This window comes from Panthera tigris, chromosome C1, assembly GCF_018350195.1.
Source record: "Panthera tigris isolate Pti1 chromosome C1, P.tigris_Pti1_mat1.1, whole genome shotgun sequence".
NCBI lineage: Eukaryota > Metazoa > Chordata > Mammalia > Carnivora > Felidae > Panthera > Panthera tigris.
The window spans coordinates 146,144,796-146,171,184 of NC_056667.1; the positions used below are offsets into that span (position 1 = coordinate 146,144,796).

Consider the following 26,389-nt stretch of genomic DNA (forward strand, 5'->3'; position numbering starts at 1 on the left):
TGAAAAATGCGGCAATAAACATGGGAGTATCTCTTCAAAACCTTGTTCTCGCTTGTTTTAAATATTACCTGGAAATGAAAAGGCTAGATCACATGGTAGACCTATCTTTAAATTTTTAAGGAAGCCCCATAGTTGTTGAATCAATTTGCATGCCCATCAACAGCGTTACAGGGTTCCCTTCGTATCCTGGCCAGCACTCGTTGTTGCTTGTCTTCTTGATGCTAGCCATTCTACCAGGTGCGAGATAGCTCACTGTGGTTCTGATTTGCATTTCCTGATGCTCAGTATCTCTAATCATCTTTTCATGTGCCTGTTGGCCATTTGACTGTGTTCTTTGGGAAAACTGTCATTTAGTTTTGCCCATTTAAAATCGGACTTTTTGTTGATAGTGATTTGTATAATTTTTAAAATACAGTTTAGATCACTATTAATCCCTTGTCCAATATATGACTTGCAAAAGTTTTCTCCCATTCTGTATATAGCCTTTTCATTTTGGTAACTATTCATCCTGCTGTGCAGAACCTTCTTAAGCTTGATGTACTCCCACTTGTTGGTTTATGCTTTTGCTGTTTCTGCTTTTGTGTCTTATCAAAAAACTCATTGCCAAGACCAATGTTAAAGAGTTTTTCTCCTACTTTTTCTTTAAGGAGCTGTAGAGTAGCAGGTCTTAGAATTAAGCCTTTGATCCATTTTGAGTTAATTTTTGTGAGTATTGTAATATAGGGGTCCAATAGCATCGTTCTGCAGGTTTTCCCAACATCCTTTGTTGAAAAGACTATCCATTCCCCTTGAATACTCTTGGTTCCATTCTTCCTAATAGGAGTTGACCAGAAATGCGGGGGTTTAATTCTGAGCTCTCTACTCAGTTCCATCAATCAGTGTGTCTATTTTTGTGCCAGTATCTTATGTTTTTATTATTATAGGTTTGTAGTATATTTTGAAGTGATTGTGATACTTCCACCTTCACACTTCTTCGTCAGAACTGCTTTGGCTATCAAGGTCTTTTTTGTTTCCTTACATATTTTAGGATTTTTTTTTTTTTTCTGTGAAGAATGCCATTGATATTCAGTGGGGATTGTGTTCAATCTACAGATGGCTTTTCGTAGTATGGACATTTTAACAATAATAATCTTCCAGTCCATACACATGGGATGGCTTTCCATTGGTGTCCCCTTTGATTCCTTTCAGCAAAGTCTTATAGCTTTTATTATATATACCTGTTACTTTCTTGGTTGAATCTATTCCTAAGCACTTGTTTTGGATGCTATCGTAAAAGGGATTATTTTCTTTAATGAGGAAACTATTTAATGAAAAATAGTGTATAGAAATGCACCTAATTTCTGAATGTTGATTTTGTTTCCCGCAGCTTTACTGAAATTGTTAATTGGTTCCAATGGTCTTTTGGTTGAGTCTTCAGATTTTCTGTAGTTAAAATTGCATCGTCTGGAAATAGCATCAGTTTTAGGTTTTTTTTTTTTTATTTGAATATCTTTATTTCCTGGTCTTGCCTAATTGTTTAGCAAAGATTTCCAGTGCTATATTGAATTAAAATGTGAGAGTGGGCACTCTTGTCCCTGATCGTGGAAGAAAAACTTTCAATTTTTCTCCATTGAGTATAATGTTAGCTGTAGGTTTGTTATATGAGGACTTTATTATGGTGAGATATGTTCCATTCTTTTGAAAATTTTTATTGTGACAGTATGTTTGTATTTTGCTGTATGCTTTTTCTGTTCCTATGAGTGATAATGTAATTTTTACCTCTCAATCAATGTGATGCATTACACTTATTGATGGCATTTGTTGAACCATCCTTGTGTCTGAGGGATAAATCCCACTTGGTCATCATCTATAATCCTTTTCATGTGTTCTTGAATTTGGTTTGCTAATATTTTGTTGAGAATTTTGCATCTATATTCATCAGGGATGTTGGTCTATACTTTTCTTAGAGTGTTTTTATTTGGCTTTGTTTTATTTTATCAGAGTTACACTGGCCTTCTAGAATGAGTTTGGAAGTATTCCCTTCTCCTCAAGTTTTTGGAGGAGTTTGAAGAGGATTGGTATTAATTATTCTAAATGTCTGGTAGAAATCACCGGCAAATGTCAGGTCTGAGCTTTTCTATGTTGGGAGGTTTGTTTGTTTGTTGCGTGTGTGTGTGTGTGTGTGTGTGTGTGTTTACTTAGAGAGACACAGCATGAGCAGGGCAGGGGTAGAGAGAGAGGGAAACACAGAATGCAAAGCAGGCTCCAGGCTCTGAGCACAGAGCCTGACACAGGGCTCAAACTCACCTGAGACTGTGACCTGAACCAAAGTCAGATGTGTAACAGACTGAGCCATCCAGGCACCCCTATGTTGGGAGCTTTTTTGATTACTGATTCAATCTCTTGTTAATGATCTGTTCAGATTTTCTAGTTCTTCATGGTTCAGTCTCGTTAGGTTGTGTGTTTCTAGCCATTTATCCAATTCTTTTAGGTTACTTCAGATGCCCCTATGTTGGGAGCCTTTTGGATTACTGATTCAATCTCTTGTTAATGATCTGTTCAGATTTTCTAGTTCTTTATGGTTCAGTCTTGTTAAGTTGTGTGTTTCTAGACATTTATCCAATTATTTTAGGTTACTTTATTTGCTGGCATATAATTTTTCAAATGTGTCCTGTGATCCTATGTATTTCTGTGGTATCTGTTATACTGTCTCCTCTTTTATTTATAATTTTATTTGTATTTTTTTCTTAGTCAATTTTATCCTTTTGAAGTACCAGCTCTTAGTTTCATTCATCTTTATTGTTTTTCTGGACTCTATTTCATTTATTGCTGCTCTGATCCTTATTGTTTCATTCCTTCTACTAACTTTGGGCTTAGTTTGTTCTTTTTCCAGTTGCTTGAGGTACAAAGTTAGGTTGTTTGAGGGGAGCCTGTGTTGCTCAGTCAGTTGAGCATCTGACTTCAGCTTAGATCATGATCTCATAGTTTATGAGTTCAAGTCTGGCGTCAGACTCTGTGCTGATAGCTCAGAGCCTAGAGCCTGCTTCAGATTCTTTGTTTCCCTCTTTCTCTGCCTCTCCCCCACTCATGCTGTTTCTCTCAAAAATAAACATTTAAAAAAATTAAAAAAACATTAAAGTTACATTATTTGAGATATTTCTGATTCTTCATACATGCACTTTCTGCTTAGAACTGCTTTTGCTGCATAAATTTTGACATGTCGATTTCCATTTTTATTTGAATAATTTATTTCCTTTTTGATTTCATCTTTGACCCATTGGTTGTTCAGTAGAGTTTTGTTCCGTTCCAACATATTTGTAGATTTTCCAGTATTCCTATTGAGGATTACTAGTTTATACCACTGAAATCATACCAACTATCTTTTCTGAGCACAGTCTTCTTAAATTTGCTAAGATTTGTTTTGTGTTTTATCAAATGATCTACCATGGAGAAGATTCTATAAATATTTAAAAGAAAGTATATATGGCTGCTGGTGGACAGAATGTTCTATAAATATCTTTTAAGTTCTAACATTACTGATTTTCTGTCTGGGTGACCTATCGATTGCTGAAAGTGGGGTATTATACTTTACAACAAATAGACTTAAGTCCCCTACATTATTGTATTGTTTACTTCTCCGTTTAGGTCTGTATTTGCTTAATATATTTTGGTACTCTGATGTTGGGTGTGTATATATTTATGATGTATACATTTATTGATCCTCTTATTATATAACAACCTTCTTTGTCTCTTGTAACTGGTTTTTTGGGGGGTTTGAAGTCTATTTTGTCTGATAGAAGTATGGCTCTATCAGCTTTGTTGCTGATGTATGGCTCTTACTGCTTTCTTTTTGGTGTTTTTCACTTGCATTGAATATTCCCTTCTGTCTCTTCACTTTGAGCCTATGTGTGTCTTTAGAGATGAAGTCTCTGTAGGCAGCATATAGTTGGGCCTTTAAAAAAAAAAAAAAATCCAGCCACTCTGTGCCTTTTGATTGGTGAATTCAACCCATTTACATTTGGAGTGATTAACAATCCCTAAGTAGTTATTACTGCCATTTTATTGTTTGTGTTCTGTTTTGTTCTGTAGTTCTATTTCGTTTCTTTCCATTTCAGCCTGCCTTTGAGCACATCATCAGAGCACATCATCAAGGGAAAATCACCAGTTCCTAATTTCTCCCTTAGAATTTGTGATTCTCTTTTAGATTTTTGCTTTGTGGTTACCGTGAAGCTTACATAAAACATATAATTCTCATTTTTACCTTTACCAGAACATGACGTATTTCATAGTTTTTGTATCACTAATTAGTATCTCTTCGTTTTTCTTTACAAGACAAGTCTAGTACAGGTGAATTCCCTCAGCTTTTATTTATCCAGCAAAATTACCCTTGATATGAAAGAGATTTTCCCAGAGTGTTCTTTGCTGGCAGTTTATCTTTCAAAACTGAATATTTCATCCCACTCTCTTCCAACTTGTAGAGTTTATGCTGAAAAACCTGATAACTTGCAAAAAAATCTCATTAATCTACTTTTTTTCTGTCCCCTTGAAGTATTTTTGCATTTAGATAATAGGTGTTAACATTGTGAGCCTGTATGTCCAATTCCTTCCCCAGATTTAGGAAGTTTTCAGCTATTTCCTAAAATAAACTGTCCCCTTCTTCTGGTACAGCAAGCCATCGTTGTCTCCTCCTCCTCCTCCAATAGCATCTTTTTAAAATTACAACTTTATTTACTTTAATTAAGAATCTGAACTTCTACAACAGTTTTATTTTCCTCTACTTTTTGGCTATATTCTGTGACCATCTTTTCACAGGATAACAATATTACAAGATTTTCCCTATAGAATGTAGAGAAAGATAATTCAGTTTTATTTTAACATGGTTGATTACAATAGGTTCTTTAGTATTATAATTTATTTTTTAATATTTTTTAAGTGTTTATTTTAATTCCAGTTAGTTAACACACAGTGTTATATTGACTTTAGGTGTACAGTACAATAATTTAATAATTTAACACTTTCATACATCACCCTGTGCCCATCACAAGAAGTGTACTCATTAATCACCATCACCTATTTAACCCATTCCTTCCACCAATCTCCCCTCTGATAACCATCAGTTTGTCTCCATAGCTAAGAGTCTGTTTCTTGTTTGCCACCCCCCCTCTTTCCCCCTTCCCCCTTTACTCCTTTATTTGATTTCTTAAATTCTACATATGAGTGAAATTATATGGTATTTCTTTCCCTGACTTATTTCACTTAGCATAATGCTCTTTTGCTCTATCCATGTTGTTGCAGATGGTGAGATTTCATTTTTTATGAATAATATTCCATTCTGTAGTGTCTGTATACACACACATACACTACATCTTCTTTATCCTTTCATCAGTTGATGAACACTTGGGCTGTTTCCATAGTTTGGCTATTGTCAATAACGTTTCTATAAACATTGGGGTGCATGTACTCCTTTCAATTAATATTTTTATATTCTTTGGGTACATACTTAGTAGTGCAGTTGCTAGGTTGTAGGGTAGTTCTATTTTAACTTTTTGAGGAAACTCCATACTGTTTTTCAGAGTAGCTGCACCAGTTTGCATTCCCACCAGCAGTGCAAGAGGGTTTCCCTTTCCCTACATCCTCATCAATACCTGTTGTTTCTTGTGTTGTTGATTTTAGCCATTCTGACAGGTGTGAGGAGATAGCTCATTATAGTTTTGATTTGATGATGAGTGACGTTGAACATCTTTTCATGTGTCTGTTGTCCTTCTGTATGTCTTCTTTGGAAAAGTGTTCATGTCTTCTGCCTATTTTTAATTGGATTATTCAGTTTTGGGGTGTTGAGTTTTATAAATTCTTTATATATTTTGGATACTAACCTTTTATCAGCTATGTCATTTGCAAATATCTTCTCCCATTCCATAGGTTGCCTTTTAGTTTGTTTCCTTCACTGTACAGAAACATTTATTTTGATGATGAAGTCCCAATAGTTTATTTTTGCTTTCATTCCCTTGCCTCAGGAAACCTATCGAGAAAGAAGTTGCTATGGCCAATGTTAGAGTTTACTGCCTGTGTTCTTCTCTAGAATTTTTATGGTTTCGGGTCTCACATTTAGGTCTTTTATCCATTTTGAATTTATTTTTGTATTTGGCATAAGAAAGTGGTCCAGTTTCATTCTTTTGCAGGTTGCTGTCCAGCTTCCGCAAGACAACTTGTTGAAGAGACTGCCTTTTTCCCATTGTATATTTTTTCCTGCTTTGTCACAGATTAATTGACCATATAGTTGTAGATTCATTTTTGGATTTCCTATTCTGTTTGATCGATCTATGTGTCTATTTTTGCACCAGTACCATACTGTTTTGATCACTACAACTATGTAATATAATTTGAAGTCTGGAATTGTGAAGTCTCCAGCTTTGCTTTTTCTTTTCAAGGTTGCTTTGGCTATTAGGGGCCTTTTATGGTTCCATATAATTTTAGGACTTTTGTTCTAGCTCTGTGAAAAATGCTGTTGATATTTTGATAGGGATTGCATGAAATGTGTAGATTGCTTTGGGTAGTATAGACAGTTTAACAATATTTGTTCTTCCATTCTATGAGCAGGGAATGTTTTTCCATTTCCTTGTGTCTTCTTCAGTGTCTTTCATCAATGTTTTATAGTTTTCAGAGTTCAGGTTTTTCACCTCTTTGGTTAGGTTTATTCCTAGGTATCTTGTTTTTTGGTGCAATTATAAATGTGATTGCTTAATAACTCTCTGCTGCTTCATTATTGGTGTATAGAAATATAACAGATTTCTGTATGCTGATTTTATATCCTTTATGGAATTTGTATCAGTTCTAGTTTTTCAGTGGAATCTTTTGGGTTTTCTATATAGATATCAGATCATCTGCAAAGAGTGGAAGTTTGGCTTTTTCCTTACTGATTTGGATGTCTTTAATTTCCTTTTGTTGTCTGACTGCAATGGTTAGGACTTCTAGTGCTATGTTAAATAACCAGGATGTCCACTCTCAGCATTGTCTTATTCCTGACTTTAGGGGAAAAGTTTTCCATTTTTCCCCATTGAGGATGACAAAAAGCCATGGGTTTTCATACGTGGCCTTTATTATGGCCATATATGCCTTAATCTACTTTGTTGAGGGTTTTTATCATCAGTGGATGTTATACTTTGTCGAATACTTTTTCTGCATCTATTGGAATAATCATATGGTTCTCATCCTTTCTTTTATTAATGTGACGTATCATGTTGACTGATTTATGTATATTGAACCACTCTTGCAACCCAAGAATAAATCCCACTTGATCGTGGTGAAAGATTCTTTTAATGTATTCTTGGATTCAATTTGCTAGTTATTTTACTGAGAATTTTTGCATCCATGTTCATCAGGGATATTGGCCTGTAGTTCCTTTTTAGTGGAGTCTTTATCTGGTTTTGGTATCGGTGTAATGCTGGCCTCATAGATTGAATTGGACAACTTTCCTTTTTTATTTTTTGGAATAGTTTGAGAAGAATAGGTATTAACTCTTTAAATGTTTGGTAGAATTTGCCTAGGAAGCTATGGGGCCCAGGACTCTTGTTTGTTGGAAATTTTTTCATTACTGATTCAATTTCTTTGCTGGTTATATAAGTCAATTAAAGTTTTCTATTTCTTCCTGTTTCATTTTTGGCAGTTTGTATGTTTCTAGGAACTTATCCATTTCTTCAAGGTTGTTCAATTTGTTAGCATATAGTTTTTCATTATATTCTAATTATTTGTATTTCTGTGATGCTGGTGGTTTCTCCTCTCTCATTTGTGATTTTATTTATTTGGCTCCTTTCTCTTTTTTATAAATCTGGCTAGAGGTTTATGAATTTTATTATTTTTTTCAAAGAAATAGCCCTTGTTTTCACTGATCCATTCTATTGGAGTTTTAGTTTCTGTATCATTCATTTCCCTCTCATCTATATTATTTCCTTCCCTCTGCTGGCTTTAGGCTTTGTTAATTTGAGATTTTTCTTGCTTCTTTAGGTAGGCCTGTATTACTATATGCTTCCTTCTTAGGACCACTTTTGCTGCATCTCAAAGGTTTTTGACCATTGTATTTTCATTTTCATTGGTTTCCATGTGTTTTTGTAATTACTTTGATTTCCTGGTTGACCTATTGGTTTAGTAGCATGTTGTTTAAACTCCATGTATTTGTGGTCTTTCCAATTTTTTTTTTTCTTGTGGTTGACTTCTAGTTTCATAGCATTGTAGTGAGAAAAGGTGCATGGTCTGATTTCAATCATTTTGTATTTGTTAAGGCCTATTTTGTGACCTAATATGTGATCTGTTCTGGAGAATGTTCCATTTGCACTTGAAAGGAATATGTATTCTGTTTTAGGATGAAATGTTCTAACTACAGCTGTTAAGTCCATTTGCTTTTGCTGATTGAATCTGGTAGCTCTCATGGGATTTCTGCTTTTTAAAAAAAAATCTTAGTTCTCTTTCCACATCACTTGTTCTAATTTCATCTGCTGTATCCTGTACCTGTGCTCTCTAATGCCATCTTCATCTCATTCATAGAATTCTTCAGCTCCAGAATTTGTTTGAAATTTTAAAAAAGAACAAATTTCTTTGGTAAAGAACTTTTTTTCCTGAGTTCACTGAATTGCCTTTTTAGTTTTCTTGTAGCTTTTTGAATTTCCTCATAATGACTATTTTGAATTCTTTATCAGTTCACAATATTCTGTGCCTTGGAGTTTCATTCCTGAAGAATTATCATTTATTTTTGGTAATACCATATTTCCTTGTTTTTTTTTTGTAGTGTTTATTACTTTAAATGCAAAAGCAGAGGTGCATATCCTTTCTTTAGTGAAGAATCTGTTCACTTTTGCTGTTACAGTTCAAGTGGCTGATGATTAGAAACTTTTCATGTCCCAGAGGTGGTGCTATAGCTCAAGTTTTTAGTTTCTTCTATGGGGGCTGGGGACTGCACTCAGCATACAAAACGAGCTGACAGAAGGGGTGCATGGACTTACAATGTGGGGCTTAGGGGGGTTGCACATGGCTGATAGGGGGATTCTCCAGCGTGGGACTCCAAGAGGTCCACAGGTGGACCTTCTGCAGACAGCTGGAAAGACATTCCTTTGGTTGGAATTGTCTCTTTTGATTGGTTTTCTTTTTTGGCCTCTTCCTTTCCTTTATTTCCTCCTGGTGATGGAGATCCCTCTCAGAAATCCAGGGTCCTACTGGAGAGAGATGGGTCACTTCAGCTTCAACCCCTGCCAGCGGGCAACCACTTTTGCTTTCCACTCCCTCTAGCAGAGAGGTAGCTACTCACTGCTGCCAACAAAAACCTAGTATATTGCCATGACACCCTTGGAGAAAGTGTTGGTGGGCTCCAATGTAACTGTAACCCAGGAGACTCTAGGCCAAGGGTGGGAGGTGGTCCTGTGAGACCAAAGGAGTCTAAGGCAGACTGGACAAAGCATCCATGGCTGGAATCTGCATGAGGTAAGTTTTTATAGTGTAGCAACTGAACTATCAACTATCTGTAGCCTTTCCCCTCCTTGCATGGCCAGCGTTCTAAGGAGATCAAGGTCTGCCATCCACATATTCTTTGTTACAAAGAAGATGCTCCAGGTTGGCCATCCCCAGAGCCCCTGACCTTGAATGCTGAATGACACATTCTTCTATATCTTCTGCTTGATGAGCTACAGAGGTAGGATGGGTTCTATATATTCTCAGGATAGTGATTAACAAAAGCATTCAGGATGTGCCTGTACAAACCAGCCATCTAGTGTATACCACACAGTTCCTCTCTCTCCTTTGCCTCCAAACTCCTATCCTGCTGGGATCTTCTGTCACGTTGGCTAAACTTCTATAAATTCTCTATCTCCTTTGAGTGTTCACCCAGTTTTGTGCTCTCCAGGTTCCCCCTTTCCTGATCATAGCAAAGGGAATTGAGGCAGGTTCACTCACTCCCTTGGATACACAGTCTCCTCCCCGAGGTCCTATCCACACACTTTCAGATGCATATGTGGGTAGAAGTTGCCCAGGTGTCATGGTGTGCTATGCAGAGGCACATTTATTTGGTTATTGATGTACAATTAGTTGTAAATCAAAGGTAAGAAGAAAAGGAATTCATGCCACCGTGATGCTAACTTCACTCTAGAGAAGTCCATATTGTGCTTCTTGATCTGGGTGCTGTTTTCATGACAGTAACCAATTTACAAAAATTTATAAACATGCATCAAGCTGTATAGTTGGACATAGGTATACTTTTATACATGTATGCAATACTTCAATAAAAGTTAAATGTGATTCCATTATTCTTTAAGGTATGTAGCCAAAAAAAAAAAATGAAAGCAAGGATTCATAGAGATTTACATACCTATGTTCATGGCAGCATTATTCACAACAGGCAAAAGATGGAAGCAACCCAATTCTCCATCAGCAGATGAACAGATAAACAAAATGCTCTATATACGTAACACTGGAATATTATCAGCCATAAAAAGAAAAATTCTGATACATGCTATAATGAGGATGAATCTTAAGGACATTATGCTAAGTGAAATAAGCCAGTCTCACAAATACTGTATAATTCCACTTATATGAGGCAGGTAGAGTAGTCAAATTGTAATGAAAGAAAGTAGAATGATGGTTACCAAGGACTATAAGGAGTTAGGAATGGGGAGCTATTGCTTAATAGGCAGAGAGTTTCAGTTTTGCAAGATGAAAGGAGATCTGTGGATGGATAGTGGAGACAGCAGCAAAACAATGTGAACGTACCTAACCACTTTTAAGTTTGTTTTGAGAGAGGGAGGGAGAGAGAGAGAGAACACGCGTGCGAAGGGCAGAGAGAAAGAATCCTAAGTGGGCTCTGCACCACCAGTGCAAAGCCTGACACAGGGCTCAAACTCACAAACTGTGAGATTGTGACCTGCGCCAAAATCAAGAGTCAGACACTCAACCGACTGAGCTGCCCAGGTACCCCATACTTAACTACCTTTAAATGGACAGTCCAGTGGTATTAAGATGGCAAACTCTTATGTGTATTTGATCACAACTTAAGTCAATGTAATAACCCATAAATAAATGTATCTTAATGATGTTATCAACTTACCTCTGGTAAACATTCCAAAAATTCACACCTCTTAATCGGGCTATTTTAAACCTTACCTTTTCAATCCTGGTGAACACAAGAAGTGGAAAAAGCCAGCAATGGACCCTCCCCAAGCCAGTAGGGCGAGATGTAGAACACTGCTTTCCACTCATGTGGGACCTCATTCATTCCATTTATACTGGCAACCCCCATGACTATAAATGGACATGCTTGGACATCATTCATCCCATTTATACTCACAACCCCCATGTGAAGAAAGCAGGTTAGATAGTTCCGTTACACTCATTTCACAGTTAGGAACACAGACCAAGAAAAAAACAATCACAAAGAAACAAGATTCAAATTTTCTGATACCAAATTCAAGCTGGAAATCATCCTCCTAGGACCCTCAAAATTGTTACTAGACTTGAAAAGCAAATTCAGTTTACAAATTCATTTTTTTGCTTCTATTGTTCCCATAATAAAATGCTTTCTAGAATGCAGATATTTTTTATATGGTAAAAAAAAATTTCACTTTTTGACTTGAAAACCTTTTATTTAATTTATACAAATAACTACTAAATACAAAAAGTAGATTAAAACAAAATAGTTATTTTTTTCTGGCAGAGTTTAAATGCACATAATGGATAATTCCGAAGAAAATGCATTTTCCCCACAGCGTTCAGGACTAAAATTCTACTGAAATCTTTGCTTCTAAATCAGTAATATATTCGGTGGTGTCACATGGGTAATGGCTAAATACATTTCTGCATACGAACTGAAAAAAGTTACAGTCTACACACATACAAATGTGAAGCACTTAAAATGTGAATTTAACTGATAATAAAAGAAAATGTCCATTTCAGAGTATAGTGTTAAAAACATTTCAGTAATAAAATCATAAGACCACATAAAAATAAGCTTTAACATATGCACGGAGCAGTTTTGTAAAAACTGCTGAGTGCACAAGTAATAAATAATTTGCAAAGTTGTGTATAAACAATTCCTAATGTTCAGCATCATTGTAAACATCCGCACATGTGTAAAATGCAGCAAAGTCTGACATTACATTTTGTTTTGCCAAATTGAATTCCTATTATCCAAAGACAGACCAGTGGAGTACGCAGCCAACGTTTTGGCAAGTTGGGTCTTTAAAATTAAGAGTAACAGTGCAAGTAAGGAATGCAAAGAATTCCTAGTGCAATAAAGAAGAGAAGCACAGGCAATATTGCTGATAAAAATTCACCACCTCCGTGAGTTTCCCATGGGGAGAGTCTAGGAGACTTGTGAAGGATCTGCAAAGCCGCTGTCTTAATGCCCAGATCTCTTTTAGGATTTCTCTGTGTTCCTCCAGTTCCCCTACCTTTGCAACAGCGTCTGTCCCACATTAGTCTCTGTAGCGTGAACAGTTTGTGAAATGCCCAGTTCACGGTCATTGAGCGAGGTTAGGGTGGTTTTGGTGTCTCCCCCGCACGCGGCTGGGTAGAATGTCTGCCTCGTCAAAGCAGCCACTTGCGGAGGAAGACAGATGGATTCTGTTCTGACGGCCGGTCAGGCCAGCATTAGGTCCCAGCTGGACAATGACAACGACAAATCTTCCTTTTTGACACCGTGAAAATGTCAACAGTCCGTTTTCAATTTGTCTAGGGAATTATCAATTTTGGTCAAAGTCTTTTTGATCCGCAGAGCTGTGAGTCTCGCGGATGGGTTCTGATACCAGCATTCCTTCATCAGCTTGGCCAGAGAGGTTAATGTCTGAGGAGAAAGAAACAAACACCACAGTTAAAACAGTGGCTCTTCAGTGGCCCCAGAAACTGGGTGGATGTTAAGCGATATTCCCGCCACCTTCTTTAAATAATCAAGGCCGTGACTGCCGGATAAGGAGCTCCTCTTCAGTTTCATGAACCCTGGCCTCTGCACTCCTCCTTTCACCAGCTGATTTTGAGGTAAATTACATGGGATGGGCTGCACCCCCTGATGTTTTATGTTTGCTAAAAGAGATCATGCTACCCCTGAGTTAATAATGAAATCTGCAGATGGAGTCATCTCTCCATGTTTCAGATTTGCTGCTCCCAACAGGAAGCAATAAGAATCTTGAGCCAAACAGCTTCTGTTTGGAGTTTCAGATATGCAGTGATGGAAAAGAGGTTCATCTCTTGTTTTACTTGTGAAACTGCAGTCCTAGGGCTAGTGGCATAGTAATGAGTCTCCTAACTACTGGAGTTAGTCAATAGTTGAAATTCTTGTGAATATTATCATTTATTAGCAAGATCAATCAGAATGCTCTTTCAGCAACGAGACCGTTTTGTGAACCTACTCAGTTAGGTCTAAGGCCCTTCTACATAAAATAGAGAAAGCAATAGATAAGGCAAATCATTCAGGAGTTATGTTATTTGCTTGCTCTGGACTTTCACCTAGTAAAAAGGTGAAGATAGTTTTAGAACTAAGAAACTGACACTCTTACCGGGTCTGAGAACCATCTATTGGGTATGTTTGGCCTCTGTTGATCCACACAGACCACCTTTCTCATATCTTCAAAACTTGGGTCATTGGGAACCACATCATAAAATGGTGGCTTGTAATCCTCCACAATACCTGCACACATGGACAAGAATTGTGTTGGTTAGCAAGAGAGCAGAAGTCTCCCCTAGGATTTTACTGATCGGTGCCACAGATTATAATGTGGTAGGAAAAAGTACTGAACATCTTCTCTTCATGGGGATTCTGAAAGCTACAGAATAAGTGGAGAACAAGGTAATAAGTATTCTTCCTCCAAATCTGCCTAGGAATTCTGTTGGAAGAAAATGTGGCTACTACTCATGTAATTACAATGTTGATAAAATGCTCCAAGAGTGCATATAAACAACTCTAGGATACCCAAAATGTAACAGAGGACAAAATTCCTCTGGTGATCAAAAAGAGACAACATTCTGGTACAAGAGGGCGATATAGGAAGACCCTGCCTCATCTCCATGGACACCCCAAATCTACACCTATTTATAAAGCAATTCCTCCTGAAGAACTGAGTGCTGAATGAAAAGCTTCTGTACAACAAAAGACCACAGAGTATGGCCAGAGAGACGGAGACAAGGCAATGAAAGGAACCCTCCCCACCCCCAACACTGTTGAACTACTGTGGGTAGAGATAGCACCGAGGGACCACGAACAGGTTGGTCTCCTCAGGGTACAGAAAAAAAATGCCAAAGTTTAAAAGATCAACTAGAATATAAAAGATCTAGCCCTACAACTCCAACAAATGCCAGGGGATCTGCTGGAACTCTCTCTCAGTCAGGGGCTGGTGTGAACACCACTCCTTAAGTGCCCTCCAACCTTGATAGTGCAGACAGGAGTGGGGTCTTGGCACCATTGCCAGGCTACGGCCTCGGTGAGCCCCAGGCTCATAGCCTACACCAGTCCCAGCCATCCCAACCAAGGCAACCACACACTGAGACACCCCTGGTCAGCACTTACTATGGCTCCAGCCCTCTGGCTAAATTACCCAGGAATACTCCAGATCCACACCACTTAGGCTCCAGACAACTTACCAGTACCACCAGTACACAAGACCCTGGAGCCCCAAGCCTATACCTGTTTAAGCTCAAGGTAACCTAACAGGGTGCCCTCTTCATGTAGCACAACACTTTAACTCCACTTACCTTGCCAGGATTCCCTCTGTAGGAGTACCCTGGAATGACCTGGCTTGCAGCCACTTCAGCTGTCCTGCAAGGATGCCTTCCATGCAGAGAACCCTAGGAACCCACAGCTGGCATCCTCTGACAGGAGAGCCCCAAGACTTCTGACCAATTCAGCTCTGGTCATCCCATCAAGGCAGCCCCAGCACAGATCAGACACAGCTCTGGACAGCCAACCAAAGTAACTAGACAGTCTCATAGGGGAGGACCATAAAATAGACCATTCCTTCAAGCTTAGCTGTTCTCCCTAATTCATAGAAACACTGAAAGCCAAGCAAAATGAAGAGACAGAGGAAGATGCTCCAAAAGAAAGAACAAGAATATACCTCAGAGAAAGAAGTAAATGAAATGGAAATAAGCGATCTACCTCATAACGTGTTCAAAGGGATGGCCATAAAGTTGCTACTGAACTGGAGAGAAAAATGGATAAACTCAAGAAGAATTTCAACAAAGAAACAACCAGTCAGAGTTGAAGACACAATACCTGAAATGAAATCTATACTAGAGGGAATCAACAGTAAATTGGAGGATGCAGAATGGATCAATTATCTATTGGAAAGCAGCCAAGCTGAAAAGGAAAAAGGAAAAAAAAATAAGGATAAGTTAAGAGATCTCTTAATATCACAAAACATCTGCATTATATGGGTCCCAGAAGGAAAACAAAAATGGGGCAGAAAACTTATTTGAAGAAATAATAGCTGAAAACTTTCCTAATCTGGGGAAAACAGACTTCTAGGTCCAGAAGCACCAAAAGTCCTGAGCAAGATGGAAACCAAGGAATTCCATACCATGACACATGATAAGTAAAATGTCAAAGAATAAAGATAAGGACAGAAGCAAATAGTTACATAAAAAGGGAAATGCCATAAGGCTATCAGCTGATTATTCAGAAATTTTGCAGACCAGAAAGGAGTGGCAAGATATATTCAAAGTGCTAAAAGGAAAAAACTTCTAAAGTCAAGAATGGCTCTCCTTAAATTCTAAATAACCTTGCTGGGAAAGAGTTCCCAGATAAAAGTTAAAGCTCATCACTACTAAATAGACTTTATAAGAAATGCTAACAGGACTTCTTTAGGTGGAAAAGAAAAAGGAAAAAAAAATAGAAGAAAATTATGAAACTAGATGATTATTATAAACATGCCATATATATATATCTCATGGTAAATACAAAACATAAACCTATAATAGTACACAAGAAATACAAAGCCAAGCATTGCTAAAGAAAGTCATCAGTCACAAGGAAAGAGATCAAGAAAAGACGAATGACAAAAACAACCAGAAAGCAATGAACAAAATGACACGGGTACACACCTATCAGCAAATACTTTTATTTTATTTTTATTTCAATTCAAGTTAGTTAGCATACAGGGTAGTAAAGGTTTCAGGAGTATAACCCAGTGATTCATCATGTCCACAGAACACCCAATGCTTATCCCAACAAGTGCCCTCCTTAATGTCCACCACCCATTTAGCCCATTCTCCCACCCACCTCCTCTACAGCAACCTTCAGTTTATTCCCTGTTATTTAAGAGTCTCTTACAGTTTGCCTCACTCTGTTTTTATCTTATTTTTCCTTCACTTCCCCTATGTTCATCTGTTATGTTTCTTAAATTCCACATGAGTGAAGTCATATATTTGTCTTTCTCTGACTTATTTTACTTAGCATAATATCCTCTCATTCCATCCACATTGTTGGTAAGGGCAAGATTTCATTTTTTTTTTTTTATTGCTGAGTAATATTTGTGTGTGTGTGTGTGTGTGTACAGACGACCTCTTTATTCATCAGCTGATGGACATTTGGGCTCTTTCCATAATTTGGTTATTGTTGATAGCACTGCTATAAACATTGGGGTGCATGTGCCCCTTTGAATCAGCATTTTTGTATCCTTAGGATAAGTTCCTAATAGTACAATTGCTGGATTATACGACAGTTCTATTTTTAATTACTTTGAGGAACCTCCACACCATTCTCCAGAGTGGCTGCACCAGTTTGCATTCCCACCAACGGTGCAAAAGAGTTTCTTTTTCTCCACATCCTCGCCAAACTCTCTTGTCTCCTGAGTTGTTAATTTTAGCCATAGTGACAGGTATGAGGTGGTGTCTCATTGTGGTTTTGATTTGTATTTCTCTGATGATGAGTAATGCTGGGTATTTTCATTTTTGTTAGCCATCTGGATGTCTTCTGCCCATTTTGTCACTGGATTATTTGTTTATTGGGTGTTGAGTTTGTTCTTTATAGATTTTGGATACTAATGCTTTATCCAATATGTCATTTGCAATTGTCTGCTCCTATTACCTTGGTTGTCTTTTAGTTTTGTTGATTATTTCCTTTGCTGTGCAGAAGATTTTTATCTTCATGAGATCCCAATTGTTCATTTTGCTTTTGATTCCCTTGCCTCCAGAGACATGTCTAGTAAGAAGCTGCTATAGCCGAGGTCAAAGAGGTTGCTGCCTGTTTTCTCCTACGGGATTTTGATGGTTTCCTGTCTCCTATTTAGGTCTTTGATCCATTTTGAATTTTTTTATGTGTATGGTATAAGAAATTCCAGTTTCATTCTGCATGTCACTGTCCAGATTTCCCACGACCATTTGATGAAGAGACTGTCTTTTTTTTCATTGTATATTCTTTCCTGCTTTGTCAAAGATTACTTGGCCATACATTTGTGGGTCCTTTTCTGGGTTCTCCATTCTGTTCAATTGATCTATGTGTGTGTTTTTGTGCCGGTACCATACTGTCTTTATGAGTACAGCTTTGCAATACAGCTTGAAGTCTGGAATTGTGATGCCTCCAGCTTTGGTTTTCTTTTTCAAAATTACTTTGGCCTTTTTCAAAATTACATGGTCTTTTCTGGTTCCATACAAATGTTAGAATTGTTGGTTCTAGCTCTGTGAAAAAACACTATTGTTATTTAATAGGGATTGCATTGAATGTGCAGACTGCTTTGGGCAGTATCAACATTTTTAGCAATATTTGTTCTTCCAACCCATGAGCATGGAATGTTTTTCCATTTCTTTGTGTCTTCTCCAATTTATTTCATAAGCTTTTTACAGTTTTCAGCATATAGGTCTTTTACCTCTTTGGTTAGGTTTATTCCTAGGTATCTTATGGTTCTTGGTGCATTTGTAAATGGGATTCATTCCTTGATTTCTCTTTCTGCCGCTTCATTATTGGTGTATAGAAATGCAACCAATTTCTGTATATTGATTTTATATCCTACAACTTTGGAGAATTCATATCCATTCTAGCAGTTTGTGGGTGGAGTCTTTCAGGTTTTCCATACAGAGTATTGTGTCATTTGCAAAGAGTGAAAGTTTGACTTGTTTGCCAATTTGGATGCCCTTTTGTTGTTGTTGTTGTCTGATTGCTGAGGCTAGGACTTCTAGTACTATGTTGAACAACAGTGGTGAGAGTGGATATCCTTGTCATGTTCCTGACATTAGGGGGAAAGCTCTGTTTTTCCCCATTGAGGATGATATTACCTGTGGGTCTTTAGTATATGGCCTTTATGGTGTTGATGTATGTTTCTCCTAAATCTACTTTGTTGAGGGTTTTTATCATAAATGGAAGCCATACTTTGTCAAATGCTTTTTCTGCATCTATAGAAATGATCATAAGAGTCTTATGCATTCTTTTATTAATGTGGTGTATCACGTTGATTGATTTGTGAATACTGAACCAGCCCTGCAGCCCAGGAATAAATTTCATTTGATCATAGTGAATAATTCTTTTAATGTACTGTTGAATTTGATGTGCTAGGATCCTGTTGAGAACTTTTTCATCTAGTTTCATCAGGGATATTGGCCTGTAATTCTGCATTTTAGTGAGGTCTTTGGTTTTGGAATCAAGGTAATGCTTCACAGAATGAGTTTGGAGGCTTTTCTTCCATTTCTATTTTTTTGGAACAGCTTGAGAAGAATAGGTATTAACTCTGCTTTAAATGTCTGGTAGAATTCCCCCTGGGAAGCCATCTGGCCCAAGACTCTTGTTTGTTGGGAGATTTTTGATAACTGATTCAGTTTCTTTGCTGCTTATGGGTCTGTTCAAATTTCTATTTCTTCCTGTTTGAATTTTGGTAGTGTGCGAATTTCTAGGAATTTGCCCATTTCTTCCAGATTGCCCAGTTTGTTGGCATATAATTTTTCATAGTATTCTTTTATAATTGTTTGTATTTCTGTGGTGTTGGTTGTGATCTGTCCTCTTTCATTCATATCTATTTGGAACCTCTTTTGCTTTTTTGAGAAGTCTGGTGAGAGCTTTATCAATTTTGTTTATTCTTTCAAAGAACCACCATTTAATTTCACTGATGTGCTCTACTTGGTTTTTGTTTGTTTGATTCTATATCATTTACTTCTGCTCTAATCTTTATAATTTCCCTTCTTCTGCTGGCTTTCAGCTTTATTTGCTACTCCTTTTCTAGCTCCTTTACGTATAAGGCTAGCTTGTGTATCTGGGACCCTTTTTGCTTCTTGAGATAGGCCTGAAATTGCTTTCCTATTAGGGCTGCCTTTACTGCATCCCAACGGGTTTGGACTGTCATGTTTTCTTTTTGACTTACTTCCATATATTTTTAATTTCTTTAATTTCCTGGTTTTTGAATTCATTCTTTAGTAGGATGTTCTTTAACTTCGATGTATTTTAGGGCTTTCCAAATTTTTTTCTTGTGGCTGATTTCAAGTTTTATAGCATTGTGCTCTGAAATATGCATCATGTTCTGAAAATATGCATGGTCTGATCTCCGTCATACCTCAACCCCCTGTTGAAGGCTGATTTGTGACCCCATTTGTAATGTATTCTGAAGAATATTCTATGTGCACTTGAGAAGAATGTGTATTCTGCTTTAGGATGAAATGTTCTGAATGTATCTGTTATCTGGTTCAGTATCCTTCAAAGCCAATTGTTTCCTTGTTAATTTTCTGCTTAGATGATGTGACCATTGTTGTAAGTGGGATATTAAAGTCTCCCACTATTGTATTAAATGAGTTTGTTATTGATTTATATATTTGACTGCTTTCAAATTGAGGGCATATTTATAATTGTTAGATCTTCTTGATGGATATACACTTAATGATGATGTAATGCCCTTCTTCATCTCTTGTTAGTCTTTGTTTTAAAGTCCAGTTTGTCTGATAAAAGTATGGCTACTCCAGCTTTCTTTTAAAATCTAGTAGCAGGATAGATGGTTCTCCATCCCCTTACTTTTGATCTGCCGGTGTCTTTAGGTATAAAATGAGTCTCTTGTATATAGCATATAGATGAATTTTTTAAAATCCATTCTGATACCTATGTCTTTTCATTGAAGCATTTAGTCCATCTACATTCAGAGTGAGTACTGAAAGATATGGATTTAATGCCATTTTGTTACTTGTAGAGTTGGTGTTTCTAGTGATGTTCTCTGGTCCTTTCTAGTCTTTGTTGCTATGGTCTTTCTTTTCCCCTCCACTCCGAGTTCCTCTTAAATTTCTTGCAGTGCTGGTTTAGTGGTCACAGATTCCTTTAGTTTTTATTTGGGGAAATTCTATCTCTCCTTCTATTCTGAATAACAGCCTTGCTGGAGAAAGAATTTTTGGCTGCGTCTTTTTCGCATTTGGTACATTAAGTATTTCCTGCCACTCCCTTCTGGCCTGCCAAGTTTCAGTGGACTGGTCTGTTACTACCCTTATGTGTTTACCCTTGTAGGTTAAGGCCCATTTGTCCCTAGCTGCTTTCAGAATTCTCTTTGTATTTTGCAATTTTTCACTATATGTCATGGTGTTGACCTGTTTTTGTTAATCTTGAAGGGAGTACTCTATGCCTCTTGGACTTGGATACCTGTTTGCTTCCTCAGATTAGGAAAGTTCTCAGCTATCATTTGTTCAAATAACCCTTTTTCCCCTTCTTCCTGCTTTTCTTCTGGGACTCCTATTATGTTGATATTGTTTCATTTTATGGAATCACTAAGTCTCTCCTTGTGATCTAATAATTTCCTTTCCCTCTTTTTTTTCAGCTTCATTATTTTCCATAATTTTTTCTTCTGTATCACCTATTTTCTCTTTTTCAATCTTCATTACGACTGTATCTAGTCAGTATTTCATCTGTTATAGCATTTTTTAAAATCTCAATCTGACTAGATTTTAGGTCTTTGACCTGTGCAGTAAGGGTTTCTCTGGTGTCTTCTGTGCTTTTTTCAAGCTTAGCTAGTAGTCTAATGACTGTTGTTCTAAACTCTTGTCCAGATATATTGCTTATATCTGTTTTGAGCAAGTCCCTGGTTGTGATTGCTTCTTGACCTTTCTTTTGGGGAAACCTTCTTCATCTTGTCATTTTGGCTAAGTTTCTGTCTTTTGCATGTTTTAAAAACTTGTTATATGTTTCCTGTACCTGAGAGTACTGCATTAAAAGGGATCATACACTGTCCTGGGCACTTGAAGTGTTTCTGGTGTGTGTGGTGTATACTCTATTACTGTATTTTGGCTGCTCATTCCCACTGATCAGTCCTCCACAGAGCTCCTCCTTGCTTGCAGTGGGGAGTGTTTGGCCTTTTAACTAGGTGTGCTTTGATTTTGTTGTTGTTGTTGAAATAAGCCTGGAAAAAGGCTGGGGGAAGCCTGATCCCCCCCCCCAAAAGAAGAAAAAGGGAACAAAAAAAACCAACCAGAGAATTGAAAAGTTATAGGGCTAATTCCAAAAAGAAAGGAAAAAGAAGGAAAGAAAAAAAGAAAAAGAATTAAAAAGAGAATCCAAAAGAGAGAAAAGGAAATGAAAAAAAAAAAAAAAAAAAAACAAACTATGAGCCTGATTCTGAAAGAAAAAATAGGGCCAGGCTTAATTTTTCTTTTTTCTATTTCCACCAGAACTACAGGTATCGTTTTGAAGTGCTCGATTTTCAGTACACTTGGTGCATGCAGGGTGCTGGCTGTCCTGATCTTCTGGAGGAGAGGCCTTCTGTTTTGGCTCAGTCTTGGCCCAGTAAATAAGCAGTTGCCAGACACAGGGGGTGGGGTTTGGTGTAAGCAGGTCCTGCCTCCATTAGGAGCCATACTGTGTTGCTCTCTTAAGTCCCACTGTGTTGCGGGAAAAATGGAGTCACCCCAATCTCATGTTCCCAGACTGTTCAGGCAGCCCTCACAGAATAGGTAGGCCAGTCAGCTCACCCTGTGCCATAAGTTCACTGCTAGGATCAAAACCCAAAGCCTTAAAGGACCCAGCACCTCATGGATCCAACCCTCTCCTCTGAAGTAGAGCCTCTCCACAGTGTCTGAAGGCCTGTCCCTGAAAAACGATCCCACACCAGCACAGTGCATGGAATCTGTGGTGTAGCACAACTAAACGCAGCAAAGTTTATATTCCCTCTGGGTGCACCTCTGTCTCCTGCTGATGAAAGGCTTTTGGCTGGTGCCTGCAGTGTCTTTTGTCCTTGGGGAGGCAATATACCCTCTTCCAAAAGTACTCCAGGAAGGGTAATGTTCTCTCCCAATGAACCCAGGAGATTCCTACACCATGCTATGCACTGAGGGGCCAATTCCCTTATCCCCAGGAGCATGTGCCACAGCTCCATTCTGGAGAAAGTCATGCACCACCAGAACCTCAGAGTTTGAGCTCCAAATGCTGCTAGCAAAAAACAAATGAAAACAAAACAAAAACAAAAAAACCTGTGTACTCAGTACTTCTTGTTCCCCAGTCTATGATCCAGAGATGTTTTCCTCTTGTGCAAACTCAGTGCTACACTTTATCAACTCCTCTTTCTCTCCCCCTCTGCAGCACTGCTGTTTTTCTCTCAATTCACTTCCATGTACCTCACACCTGCCACGCTATCTCCCTCCCACTGTGGAGATCCTTCTGCCACTCTGCAGATCAATTTCCTGGGTGCTCCAAGGATCTGACCTCAATATAGCCGTGTTTGAGGAATGAGGAAAGCCCAGGTCCCCCTACTTTTCTGCCATCTTAACTCATCCCATCTCAGCAATTACTTCAAATGTAAATGGTCTAACTATTCCAATCAAAAGATATGGATCAAAAAAGCAAGTCCAATCTACATGCTGCCTACAAGAGACTCACTTTTGACCTAAAGACACAGACCAAATGTGAAGGGCTGGGCTGGAAAGAGAGATTCCATGCAAACGAAAGCCAAAAAAATTTTTTAAAAAGTGCCTGGGAAGTAATACTTCTATCAGACAAAATAGATTTTAAAACAAAGGCTGTAACAAGAAAGAAGAGCATTGCATAATGACAGAAGGATCAATCCAACAAGAGTTAACAATTGTTGGGGCACCTGGGTGGCCTGGTGGGGCTTGGCTGAGCATCTGACTTCAGCTTAGGTCGTGACCCCCCTGGTTTGTGAGTTTGAGCCCCCGGTCAGGCTCTGTGCTAACAGCTCGGAGCCTGGAGACTGCTCTGGATTCTGTGTCTCCCTCTCTCTCTGCCCCACTCACACTCTGTGTCTCAATCTCTCTCAACGTGGAAAAAAAAAAAGAATGTAACAATTGTAAATGTAGATGTACCCAATACTGGAGCATCTAATGCAAATATTAACAGACATAAGGGAGAAATTGACAGTAATACCCTAATAGTACAGGATTTAATACCCCACTTACATCAATGGATGGATAGATGTTCCAGGCAGAAAATCAACAAGGAAACAGTGGCTCTGAATGATGTATTAGACAAAATTTACTTAACAGGTATAGAATATTCCATCCAAACACAATTTTCAAGCACACATGGAACATTCTCTAGGGGAGATCACATTTCAGCCCAAAAGTCTCAATACATTTAGGTAGATTGAAATCATACCAAGATTCTTTTCTGAATAGAAACACAAAATCACAAAAAAGCAAAAACTGTGGAAAAACAAAACAGGTGGAGCCTGAACATACTACTAATGAATGAACAGACCAACAAAGAAATCAAAAGGAAATACAAAAACACGTGGAGGCAAATAAAAATGAAAGCACAATGGTGGTTTCTTTGGGACACTTCCAAATCTTTGGGACACTGCAAAAGCAGTTATAAGAAGGAAGTATATGGCAATATACAGGCCTAACTCAAGAAACCAGAAAAGAATTAACCCAAAGTTAGTAAAAGGAAGGAAACAGTGACAATTAGAGAAGACCTAGAAAATAAAAGATCAATGAAACCAAGAGCTGTTTCTATGAAATATCAAGGAAATTAATAACCCTTTACCCAGACTCACCAAGCAAAAGAGAGGACCCAAATAAATAAGTGAAAGAAATAAAAACAGACCACAGAAATACAAAGGATCAAAGAGATTACTGTGAAAAATTATGTGCCAACAAACTGGACAACTTAGAAGAAATTTAAGTCCTAGAAACCTACAATCTTCCAAGACTGAAACAAATAGGAACCAAACAGACCAATTACTAGTATTGAAACTGAATCACTACAGATTCCCAAAAAAAAACAAAAGTCCAAGACCAGACAGATTCACCAGTGAATGCTACCGTTCATTCAAAGAGTTAATATCTCTTCTCCTCAAGCTATTCCCCCCAAAAATAAATAAGAGGAGGGAAGCTTCTAAATACATTCTACGAAGCCAGCATTACCTTGATACCAAAACCAAACAAACAAAAACAAACTATAGGCCAACATCCCTGATAAAAATAGATGAAAAATCCTGAAAATATTAACTGTTTTCAAAAATACATTAAAAGGATCATTCACCACAATCAAGTTGAACTTATTTCAGGGATGCAATGATGGTTAAATATTCATAACCAAAGTCATACACCACAATAGCAAAAGATGAAAATCAAATAATCATCTCAATAGATGCAGAAAAAGCACTTGACAAAATTCAACATCTGTTCATTATAAAAACTCTCAAAAAGGTTTTTTAGAGGTTTTTTTTTGTTGTTGTTGTTGTTTTTTAGGTTTAGAGGGATTGTACCACAACATAATATAGGCTATATATTACAAACTGAGAATTAAGGGAAAAGCTTTTTTTTAAGATCAGGAATGAGACAAAGATGTTCACTCTTACCACCTTTATTCAAAATACTAGAAGTACCAAAAAAAAAAAAAAAAAAAAAAAAAGAAAGGCAAACAAATTGGTAAGAAGAAAAAATAAAACTGTCAGTATTTGCTGTTGACCTACTACACACAGAAAATCCCAAGGACTCCATAGAAAACCCTAAAGACTCCTTCAAAAAAGCTATTAGAATGGATAAATGAATTCAGTAAAGCTGCAAGATACAAAACTCATTTACAGAAATCTGTTGCACTTCTATACACTAATAACAGAGGCAGAAAAAGAAATAAAACAATTCCATTTACAGTTCCACCAAAAAGAATAAAATACCAAGAATAAACTTAACCAAGAAGGTGAAAGACCTGTACTCTAAAAGCTACAAGATTGATGATGACATAAAGAAACCTATCATTCTGGTGGATTGTAAGAATATTATTAAAATGTCCATACTACCCAAAGCAACGTACAGATTCAGTACAATCCCCATCAAAATAACAATAGCATTTATCACAGAACTGGAACAAACAGTCCTAAAATATGTATGGAACCAAAAAAGACCAGGAATAGCCACAGCAATCTTAAGAACAAGAAGGCTGGAGGTATCACAATCTTAGCTTTCAAGACCCATTACAAAGTTATAGTAATCAAAATAGAATGGTACTGGCACAAAAATAAACATATAGATGGATGGAACCAGACAGCCCAAAGACAAAGCAGACAAGAATATATCATGGGAAAAAGACATTCTCTTCAGTTGTTGGGAAAACTGGACGACTTTCTTTCACTATACACAAAAGTAAAATGAATTAAAGACCTGACTGTAAGACCTGAAACCATAAAACTCCCTAATCTCTTGGACATCAGCCTTAGCAACATTTTCCTGTATAGGTTTCCTCAGGCTATAAAAATGAAAGGAAAAATTATTGGGACTACATAAAATATTTTGCACAGAGAAGGAGACCATCAACAAAACAAAAGACAACACAGTGAATGCGAGAAGACATTTGCAAATGATATATCCAGTAGGGGTTAATATCTAAAATATATAAAGAACTTAGCCAACACCAAAACTAACAACAACCCAATTAAAAATGGGCAGAGGAGTTCAACTGACATGTTTCCAAAGACATCCAGATACCTAACACACATGAAACGATGCACAACATCACTAATCATCAGTGAAATGAAAATCAAAACTACAGTTAGCACCTGACACGTGTCAGAAGGGCTAGGATCAATAACAAATATTGGCAAGGATGTGGAGAAAAGTTGCTGGGAATTTGTTGGTGCAACCACTGTGGAAAACAGTAGGGAGGTTACCCCCAAAATGAAAGAGATGTCATATGATCCAGTAATTCCACAATTGGGTATTTACCTCAAGAAAATGAAAACACTAATTCAAAAAGATATACGCACCCCTATGTTTATTGCAGAATTATTTAGAATAGCCAAGATACAGAAGCAACCTGTGCCCCTCAGTAGATGAATGGATAAAGATGTATTATACACACCTCTCCCAGCCCTTCTCTCTGGAAGACTACTAAGCCATAAAAAAAGAATGAGATCTTGCCATTTGTGACAATATAGAGGATTTCATTTACGTGGAAAAAGAGAACGAACAAAAAGCAGAAACAGACCCGTAAACACAGAACTGGTGGCTGTAGCAGGAAAATAGTCGGGAAAGTGGACAT

General features: G+C 37.5%; 1 protein-coding gene across 2 annotated transcripts in view; it reads right to left on the reverse strand.

Annotated features, from left to right (window-relative positions):
* Nucleotides 1-11,611: 11,611 nt before the first annotated feature.
* Nucleotides 11,612-26,389, reverse strand: part of ACVR1 (activin A receptor type 1) — a 140,434-nt gene continuing 125,656 nt past the window's right edge. For both annotated transcript variants that reach the window (XM_042994480.1, XM_042994479.1), the window contains exons 10-11: nucleotides 13,506-13,636; nucleotides 11,612-12,796 (exon numbers count right to left, since the gene is read on the reverse strand). In XM_042994480.1, the coding sequence (XP_042850414.1) occupies nucleotides 12,662-12,796; nucleotides 13,506-13,636 (266 nt within the window). In that variant the 3' untranslated portion in view covers nucleotides 11,612-12,661. The remainder of the gene's footprint in view (nucleotides 12,797-13,505; nucleotides 13,637-26,389) is intronic.